Source organism: Chanodichthys erythropterus, chromosome 8 (assembly GCF_024489055.1).
Source record: "Chanodichthys erythropterus isolate Z2021 chromosome 8, ASM2448905v1, whole genome shotgun sequence".
Taxonomy (NCBI): domain Eukaryota; kingdom Metazoa; phylum Chordata; class Actinopteri; order Cypriniformes; family Xenocyprididae; genus Chanodichthys; species Chanodichthys erythropterus.
The window spans coordinates 27895323-27906175 of record NC_090228.1 but is presented as its reverse complement, the minus strand read 5'-3'; the positions used below and the strand labels follow the sequence as shown (position 1 = coordinate 27906175).

Sequence of the window (10853 nt, the reverse complement as noted above, 5' to 3'; positions counted from 1 at the left end):
GGTAATTTCATGACTTAACTTACAACAGAACAACGACGGTTGACAAATGAAATCAGCTACGTGGCCGCGGGTTGTGTTAAAAAAACGATTCCCCTTAATGGAATCGATTCCAACCTTTGGAATCGACTCTCGATTCCCAACGCCTCGGAATCGAGGAATCGATTCTTTTTGGAATCGATTCCCAGCCCTACTAAAACGATATAGACTTTATATCACAACTAAAAAGATGTTTTAACCATCTTTCATGTCCAGGTACAATGCTGTTTCTTTGTTCAATGTGCACACTGTACATGGGTTGAAGCTCTTAATTTTGAGCTTCCAAAGTGCACCAGATTGATGCACTAAACCTTAAAATGTGCAACATTTTCTTCCGGGGGGGCATGCCCCTGGACCCCCTTACAGGAGGAATACCGAACATTTTACAAATTCCAGTGGGAAATAATAAAGTAGCCTACATTTTATGAACTTTACTCATGAACACCACAACAAAGCTCCTTTCATGTCAGTAAAGCTGTTAACAGCAAACTAAAATGTCACTGCACAAAAGTTGTAATTTCGTTCAGTATAAACAGCTTGTGAAATTTAAAATATTCAGTTCAATAATAAATGTTGCAAATATTATTTGTGTTATTTATCTCACATTATGTTTTGTAATGTGATTTTTCAAAATAGTTTAATAGTTTTTTGTAGTTAGGCCTACTGGCTAGTTATTTTGGTGAATTGTATTAAAACCAGACCAAAAATTGTAATAATAAAATTAAATCATAATATTTATTAATGTAAACTGTGAAACCCACAACAATAAAAAATAAATAAAAAATGTACTGTCCCTGTTTTTTAATTAATAGATAATAACAAATGAGATTTTGGTGGTATTTTGACCACTTAGATAGGAAATGTCCCCGGTTTCCATTTCAGAAATCTAGTCACCTTAACCTATATGGATTCAATTTTTTTTGGCTCTTAAAGAGAGACGGGCAAACAGGAGCGCCGACGCTCCATCTGGTCTTAAAGGGTTAATATACACTCATCAATGAATATGCAAATTAGCCCCGCCTCCACTCGCTCACGGCAGCTCGGTCAAGTCAAGTCAAGTCAAATTTATTTATATAGCGCTTTTACAATTGGTAATTGTTTCAAAGCAGCTTTACATATTAGAAGCAGAGAAAAAAAAAGGGAAGTGGTTAAAACTGTACAAACAAGCGTGGTAATATGTAACATATAGAAGATGGTGCTACATTAAGCCAATGTCGGCTGACTTCCAGGGGTGGAAAAAAAAACCCTAGGAGAAAACCCCAGCGTGCTAGCACTGGGAAAAAAGTCCTAGGAGGGAAAAAACCCTTTGGAAGATATATATAATATATGTAAATGTATATGGAGATCAAAATCTGAATTGTACATTTTTATTATAGAGATTAAAAATCGATTATATATAAATATATGTAAGCGGATACGGGGATTAAAAATCTGAATTGCAGCCAGAATTGGATCTTTAGGCCCATTGTCTCCTGGGCTACGTTGTAGTCAGGTCCAGACGCAGGTTCTCCATCTGATCTGGATACGGCCTGGATCCAGCACCCGGCAAACCTCAGGATAAGCAGAGAGACAGATATTAGCGGAGATGCAATTCTTATTCTGATGTACAGGTATATCTAGTGTTATAGGAAATGTTCTCGGTACCAGCCGACCTAATTATTGCAGTGTAAGGGTGGAACTCCTACAGGGGTTCAGGCTGTAAGGTTTGCCGAGCGACTAAAGAAACTTCATCAGTAAGATGTTAGAATACTGTACATTTCTTGTCTATTACCACCCACTGCAACTTATACCAACGACGGAAATAAGCGCAGTTATAATAGCAAAATATGTGGGAGAGCGTTGCTATAGTGTGACAAAATTGTATTGCAATAGGGAGTACATTAATGTTACTAAATCAAAACTAGTTAGCACATCATTTGTAATAGAAAGGGTTTAATGACAATATCTGATTATGGCTACACTTAAAATAATTACAAAATAGATGTATGAGATGATAAAATCATATACCATTAATTGTACACAGCATGTATGTAAAAAGTTACCTGAGAGAGAGAAAGAGAAATAAAGAGAGAGAGAGAGAGAGAGAGAGAGAGAGAGAGAGAGAGAGAGAGAGAGAGAGAGGGCAAGGGAGTGCCCGAGATCCAAGGAAGAAGAGCATAGAAAAGAGACCAGAGCAACAGTTAAAATCTTCTTTTATCCCTTCCTTGACCATGTGACTGAAACTCAAATGTGAGACATTCAAACTGACCAATCAGAAGATTTAAACTTCCCCCCACTGTACTAAAGGTGTGACCATTTGTAGACCCCCGATGTACATACATCTTGGCCTACAGGGCTTGATCACTATCAACACCTTTGAGCCTTCCAAATGGCCCTTGGCAAGAGAGAGGGGGTTGAAACAGTAAAGCAAATGTCTTTGTTCATTTTAAAATATCTTTAGATATTTTCAATTCTTACAGTCCCTCCTTGGCACCGTTGGCCACACTCATGTGTCAAAAGGTGGCACAGTCCATGAAGACATGCTTTCTGTTGTGTGTAGATGTCAACTTCAGACTTCTTGTCCAGACTTGTTGCAATAGCAGTCGGTCAGTCTTCAGTCTTTGTTCTCCTTTCAGTCCTGCATGAGAAGGTCCATCAAATGGTGTTGCACCATTCATAGATATGCAAATCGTCCATCGAACACTTCACACCTCCACAAGAATCAGGTACTGATAATGGCAGAACTCAGTTGTCCCTCCTTTGAGACAAGACACAGGATTTGAACTTTGGCAGTAGGGACCCTGTGATTTAAAAGAACATATAACACAACAAACAGCAAAAGCATACATATGGCATTTGTCATTGGTCAGAGGTTTGATGTGGTCAGATTAAATTTGTCTCTGGCAATAAGCCCTTAAATCGATGTACTTGATAAAGTGGTCATGGCGAGAATAAAAGAAGATCTTACAAGCTCTTACATTGTTTCTGGAAACATTGAAATAAATTGCATAATAACAAAACAACAAATGTTGGTTTAAAACACCCCATTTCATGAAGAGTATCAGCAAAATATTCAGTGTAACCAAATGCAGAGATTCAAGTGAATAAATGTCCAAAAACATTGTTACAAGTCAATTGGACAAAATACAAAGAAACAAATGAAATAAGCTTCAAAATTGTTTCAAATGCATTTATGATAATACACCTTTTGTGCTTAGGTAGAATGAGAAATACTAACATACATTTTGATATTTAACTTGGTGAGACAAATAACGAAGTGATTTATTAAATCCAAAGTAAAAAACAACAACAACAACTGGATGAAATTCACAGTTATAGTGCAGTCTAGACTTAAAGATTTAAAAACAAAAACATTATATGCAAACATTTTGTGAGACATATGTAGATGTAGATTTGACTTTGTGTGAAGATCAAATCTATGTGGCTGCATTTAGCTGTGGCTATGTGTAAATTCAATCATGCTCCAAACAAAGGTGAGGGAGTTTTACAATTGTGATGCAAATTTGGTCCTGTTATAACAGGGAGCCAGCATGAGAATGTGAGCATGAGGTTTGATCCGGCTCAAAAACCTTCAACACCAATGTTTTTGTTAGAGAGCATGATAAAGTGCAAAGTTCAGAGTTACTGAATCCTGTTGTGAGGAAAGCATTTTCATGGTTAATGCAACTGTGAATCACATTGTAGCCACATGGCAATTCTATGCTCCTGTACATGGTTTTACTCTAGCTATATGGAAAATAGCTGAGTTTTCCATTTAGGAGGCAAATAAATTCAACATAGTGCACGTGCAACTTGAAATTGCTACACAATTTCAGTACTACACTTATTATTCCAATTAACACAAGATACATGGCCTAGAATGAATAACATCTACAACCTTAACCTAAGTGTTTAATCCAACACTTACAGTAAAGCAATCATGTGTTTTAAAGAATAAACTCAGCTAGTCTATGTGTACATATAGTATCACAAACAACTTTAATGTGTTCTATGCGCACAATCTGTTTAGCACAATTACAGATTTGAAAATACAAAAGGGATGATCGCTATTGGGCTGCTAATCCACTAGCAAGTGAAGTTAAAAGTTGGAGGCCTTGCATGAACAATGCAGTTAACTCACTTAGAGTTTTTCCTGCAAATGAGCACTGATATTTGCTCTTAGAATGTGGTTTCCTATTTTTCTGAAAATAAGGTGGAGGTCTACCCCTACCCAGTGACCAGCATTTGTCCTCTGTATGGCCTATTTTCTGACAGGAACTGCAAAACCTGTTCTCTTTGCCACCGGGTTGTTTGCTGTGTTCTCCTGGAGTTTGAGGATTTCCATGACTCTCAAATGCTTGAACACCATGCGTTCTGGTACATGACTCTGCGCTATTACGGTGCTGCATCACCTTAAGAACTGAAATAGGCAAACTTTCTTGAGCAGTGGCCTCTGAACAAAACATTCCAGATTCATCAGAGCAATTCACCTCATCTAAGAAGGGAACATGCTTTTTAGCCCCAACGCTGTTAAGCATTTTGGGAGACTTTTGAGCATTTAGCTTAGCTTTGAGATCTGCAATGGTCTCTTTGTGTTTTTTACACTTTTCAGTCAGAACTAATTGTTCAGCTAGTAAATTATCTAGCTGTGTTTGAAGATCCTGAATCTTTGCCTCACACTTTTGTACCTCTGCATTTTTAGAATGCACTTCTTCACATTTAGCATCTATACTTGAAAATAGATGTGTGGTCACATCACGCAGCTGTGCACAACTTATGAAGTTTAAAGCCTCAATTATTTCACCACGTTTTGATTTCTTTTGGTGTTTGCCAATTATGTCCCACCATTTGAGCATTTCATCATCTGAACATTTAATCCCAATGTATTGTTTCTTGAGTTTGCACAAGGTAGGCTCAACTTTTTTGCTCCATAAAGCAAACAATACTTCACTCTTTCCAGAAATTTTCCCTTCCATCCCTGAGGAGATCTGAATATCATACCATTAAACAATTAAAACAGACTTACCCATTCCTTGGTGAGAAGGTCAGCTTTAATCCATTCACAAGCTCAACTGTGAAAAAATGTCCTCATTCTGATGACCGATCAAAGTAGATTTCAGAAAACTCACTGCAAGGGATCCCGGGTTTCGGCACCATCTGTAAGGGTGGAACTCCTACAGGGGTTCAGGCTGTAAGGTTTGCCGAGCGACTAAAGAAACTTCATCAGTAAGATGTTAGAATACTGTACATTTCTTGTCTATTACCACCCACTGCAACTTATACCAACGACGGAAATAAGCGCAGTTATAATAGCAAAATATGTGGGAGAGCGTTGCTATAGTGTGACAAAATTGTATTGCAATAGGGAGTACATTAATGTTACTAAATCAAAACTAGTTAGCACATCATTTGTAATAGAAAGGGTTTAATGACAATATCTGATTATGGCTACACTTAAAATAATTACAAAATAGATGTATGAGATGATAAAATCATATACCATTAATTGTACACAGCATGTATGTAAAAAGTTACCTGAGAGAGAGAAAGAGAAATAAAGAGAGAGAGAGAGAGAGAGAGAGAGAGAGAGAGAGAGAGAGGGCAAGGGAGTGCCCGAGATCCAAGGAAGAAGAGCATAGAAAAGAGACCAGAGCAACAGTTAAAATCTTCTTTTATCCCTTCCTTGACCATGTGACTGAAACTCAAATGTGAGACATTCAAACTGACCAATCAGAAGATTTAAACTTCCCCCCACTGTACTAAAGGTGTGACCATTTGTAGACCCCCGATGTACATACATCTTGGCCTACAGGGCTTGATCACTATCAACACCTTTGAGCCTTCCAAATGGCCCTTGGCAAGAGAGAGGGGGTTGAAACAGTAAAGCAAATGTCTTTGTTCATTTTAAAATATCTTTAGATATTTTCAATTCTTACAGAACACAGAGAGGTTATGGCAGTTATAAGGTACTTGAGAGATGAATCGAGAGTAATACTGTCCTTGTATGGTTTGTTTGTCCAGGAGCTGAGATGGGATGAAGGGAGACGTTGGAGACACTCACACACACAGAAGGGTAAGCACATGCAGGAACCAGGAGACGAAGGAGATGAAGGAGATCGCTGGAGCAGGTAAGTTTGATGAAGGGGAGTCCTTAAGGTAAGCATCAACACAAGGTATAGCAAACGAGACCGGACAGTGAGTGTGTGTGAGGGTGGTGGTTTTGTAGTGCTGGTGATTGCAGAGTGAATGAGATGCAGGTGGCGGTGATTAGTATGCTGGTGATTGGGTGCGTGGGTACTGTGGTGAGGTGGAGCCTGGCGTGTCTGTGACACCACCCAGTAGAGCGTTACAATAATCTAGTCTTGAGGTCATGAATGCATGAACCAACTGTTCCGCATTTGTCATTGAGAGCATATGTCGTAATTTAGATATATTTTTTAGATGGAAGAAGGCGGTTTTACAGATTCTAGAAACATGACTTTCAAATGAAAGATTGGTATCAAAGAGCACACCCAGGTTCCTAACTGAGGACGAAGATTTAATGGAGCACCCGTCAAGTGTTAGAGAGTATTCAAGGTTTTTTCGTGAGGAAGTTTTTGGTCCAAAGATTAGGATATCGGTGAGTCTATTGTTGCTGTAGTGACGACTGACGAGCAATTTGTTGCTTGAATTTATAATGGACTGAATAGCTCTCTCAGAACTTGACGTGCGATTCCACACTGACTGATTATGCACATGAATCATGGTCACACGCTCAGAGCAATATTGTTTTATTGTATGTTTTATAGTATTAAAATATTTCGAAGGACAAAAACATGAACTTTATTGGCTTTACTTCAAGTCAGCTGTCACTTTATTTTGGCGTGAGCTCGCACACTTGACACAGCCCTTGCGACGACTGTGTCATTAATTAATATGAATTAATATGATTAGCCTTTTGCTTGACTACATTATCAAACAGCTAACAATGTGTTGCTAATGTTACACACACCGTTCCTGTTCTTCATCTCAGAGTCAGACAGCCTTCTAACAATCGGTATCCTCACAAACGCTTTAATCAACTCAGAACATCAGTGGAAAAAGGCTTATAGTTCATCATAACATCGTAATAGACTCGCTATATTGATAAATCTACACAATTTTTACTTTGATAACCTGGCTTCTCTCGAGACTTTCCTGCTTCAGAGCAGTCATAGTTAATGATATGCTAAAGCCTGCCAGCACGTTGTTGTGATACAAGGTAATCTGTGACGTCACAAACACCACCGATTTCAAACCGCGGGTTTTTGGTTTACTGTAGTTTAAACATAAAATACTCAGCAATGGTGCTGACTTATGAATTTGCACATGGTTTGTCTTAAAGCATATTAAAAGCACTACGGCCCAATCCCAATTCTATTTTATAACCCCTTCCCCTTACCCCTTCCCCTTGCCGACAGAGTGTCAAGGGGTAGGGCTGAAAATATTCCCCTAAGAAATGGGACACCACTACTAGAGCGTTACACGTCACCATAAGTCGTCGCTAGCTCCTACGTCATAGATGCGCCGATGTTTATCACACACTTCTAAGATGCCATCGATAGCTGTAGTGATCTTTGTTGCTTGGGCGACAGCTATTTTTACTATTAGTGCACATATCTCACAGTAATCAGGCACAAGCAACATAAACGTTTAACAGATGACTCACTCCCAAAGTTGTTTTGCTGTGCATTTCGATTTCAAGAAACGCTGCTCGTTTTCTGCACGAAAACGTATGAGCCTGCGTGTTTCCTCAGGAGTCCCTACATACAATACTGATGAATAAGCACGCAAACTGAATGCACTTTTTGTTTATATCATGTAACGTACACGTATTTATGGACGCAACCACAACAAAACAATACAGCATGCGGCAAAAAGACTGAATGAGTTGAATCATGGATCATTCCGATGGATCTAATCATGTTTATGGGGAACGAATGTTCATGGATGAGTGAATGCATTCATGGTTTTAACATGACTGGGATTAAGCAGGGTGTGGCCGAGAATCGTGGGCTAATGAGAGACAGATATCAGCGCCACACGCCAGTCCCAGGGGATATAAAGGAATGAGGACATTTCATTCTCCAGAACTACTCACAAAGCTGAAATACTGCTCATACAGGTCAGTTTACTTGACAAATTACAACTGTGAGGTAACGCAGCGTTACACTATCAATCTAAACTGCATTTGAAAGTTGTAAAGTTGTTCTATGTATTAGTTTGTTGGCTGTATGAGACCAACAGTAAGCTAGATCAACATTACATTATCATACTGATGATATTCTAACATTTCATCGTGTTATAATCTATATAACATTGATTAGTCTTACGTAACCTACATTTGCTTGTCTAATAAGGTGCAAGAACGGCGTCTCTGTCAAGTCAAAGTTTGTCACAAAGCTCTCGCCATCTCGGAAATGCCACACCGATATTGATCCTCGTTTTATTTTTTATTTTTGTCCCAAAGTTTGCTTGCCATGGTCCATAATGTTTGAACGAATCAACAACAGTAGACGTAAGGCAGCTGTCCCATCTGTTGCCATGGTTACTATGCAGTACAAGGAAACCAGGATAACGCAGATATTACATCACTGACAGGCGCCAAGTGACAAGGGAGGGACGGGCACTATTTAAAACTGTGGGTAACACTTTAGAATACTGATCCTTCATTAATGAATAACTACACAGGAACAAATGAGTAATGCATTATTAACACTCTAGTAACTACTATTAACTAACAAGAAACTCTGATTAATGAATTAGTAAGTAATAGTGCTCAGTTAAAGGTGGTAGTTCACTATTAACTAATCAGTAACTACTGTTTTTTCATTCCTCCCAGAGAACTACTAAGAACTACTATATACAGGTTCATAATTAACATGAATGATGCATAATGTATAATTAATTCTAAATTAAAGGTCATGGTAACCCACTAGTAATGACTGAAGTATTACTAAATACTTAAGAAGGAATTACTAATTATTTGGATCAGTATTCTAAAGTGAAAAGCATGATAACTCTCTAGTAACTACTGTAGTCATTGTAAACCTTTGATGTTTTTGTATGTTTTTGTACAGTAATTCCTTATGATATATTTGGTAACACTTAAGTAATTACTAGAGGGTTACCATGATCTTCACTGTAGAATACTGATCCAAATAATTAGTAGTTCCTTTAGAAGGACGTAGTAACACTTGAGTAATTACTAGTGTGTTACAAAGATCTTCACTTTAGAATACTGATCCAAATAAGTAGTAGTTACTTTAGAGTTATATAGTAACTCTTGAGTTATTACTATCCAATACTTTACAAAAACCTCAAAAGTTTACAGTGACTCCAGTAGTTACTAGAGAGTTATCATGCTTTTCACTTTAGAATACTGATCCAAATAATTAGTAATTCCTTCTGAAGTATTTGGTAATACTTCAGTCATTACTAGTGGCTTAACAAAGCCTTTACTCTAGAATTAATTATACATTATTCATTATTCACATTAATTATGAACCTGTATATAGTAGTTCACTGGGAGGAATGAAAAAGCAGTAGTTACTAATTAGTTAATAGTGAACTACCACCTTTAACTGAGCACTATTACTTACTAATTCATTCATCAGAGTTACTTGTTAGTTAATAGTAGTTACTATAGTGTTAATAATGCATTACTCATTTGTTCCTGTGTAGTTATTCATTAATGAAGGATCAGTATTCTAAAGTGTTACCAAACTGTGAATTTCTCTTAAACATTTAGGATAATGTAACTACACAGCTGAGTGAAATATATAACACTGTGCAGGTGGTTTTTGGATATTTTAATGTAAAAATCTTACATATTGTGCCTTTAATGTTAATTTCAACATTTACTAATACATTATTAAAATCTTGTTAACATTAGTTAATGCACTGTGAACTAACATGAACAAACAATGAACAGCTGTATTTTCATTAACTAACATTAACAAAGATTAGTGAATACAGTAACAAATGTATTGCTCGTAGTTAGTTAATGTCAGTTAATATATTAACTAATGTTTAACCAATGAACCATATTATAAAATGTTACCAAGTATAAACACAATACAAATAAGAGATAAACAGCACACTGTAGACAGACACCTTCGTTTATTATAACTGAAGTTTTGGCAGAAGCGTTGTGTTTCTCGTGTTGACTAATACAGCAGCAATCTTTGCTTTCTGTAGGCCTATATAATGAATATTTAAAATATATTAGTTTCTGGATTGACAAATGTATTTAAATGTGTGATTAAATCCAACTGACCCTGATTACCATAGCAATTGTCGGAACAAAATAATCTCTTTATTAAGTATTGGGGTGTAAATGTAAAAATAACAGATCTCCTACTTTTGCTGTGTAATGTATTACTCTGTTCATTTTATTACTAACTTTTCAAAGTGGTCACTTAGTGACTTTTTACATTTAAATGTACAGATTTTTAAATATAAATGAGTTTTATTATCTGTCCTGACAGTGTTCATTCCTAAATTCATGAATAGGATATGTTGATATTTGTTGGATTTACTGTCAGTACTGAACTCACAGATCACATGGGTATGGTATTTTGTACTGTGGATGACAGTGTTTGTCCACCACCACCGAAGATCATTTCTGACCCAGGAAAAACCCTGTATTGTGAAAATGTTTTCAGTTGACAGATCAATCAGTGTTAATCAGTGTAAAGTTTCTGTGCTGCTTCATTTGGATCATCTCTGAATCTTTTGTCTGCAGTAAAATGTTTTCTTGAGAAAAATAAATATAATTTTTTTCTGAAATATAAAGCTTTTGTAACATTATAAATGTC

The 10853-nt window shown here is 37.0% G+C and overlaps 1 protein-coding gene across 1 annotated transcript in view; it reads right to left on the bottom strand.

Annotated features, from left to right (window-relative positions):
• Window positions 1-957: 957 nt before the first annotated feature.
• LOC137024667 (NACHT, LRR and PYD domains-containing protein 12-like) overlaps window positions 958-10853 on the bottom strand; it is a 192114-nt gene continuing 182218 nt past the window's right edge. Inside the window, exon 9 of the mRNA XM_067392465.1 lies at window positions 958-1587. Within this exon, the coding sequence (XP_067248566.1) occupies window positions 1416-1587 (172 nt within the window). The 3' untranslated portion in view covers window positions 958-1415. The remainder of the gene's footprint in view (window positions 1588-10853) is intronic.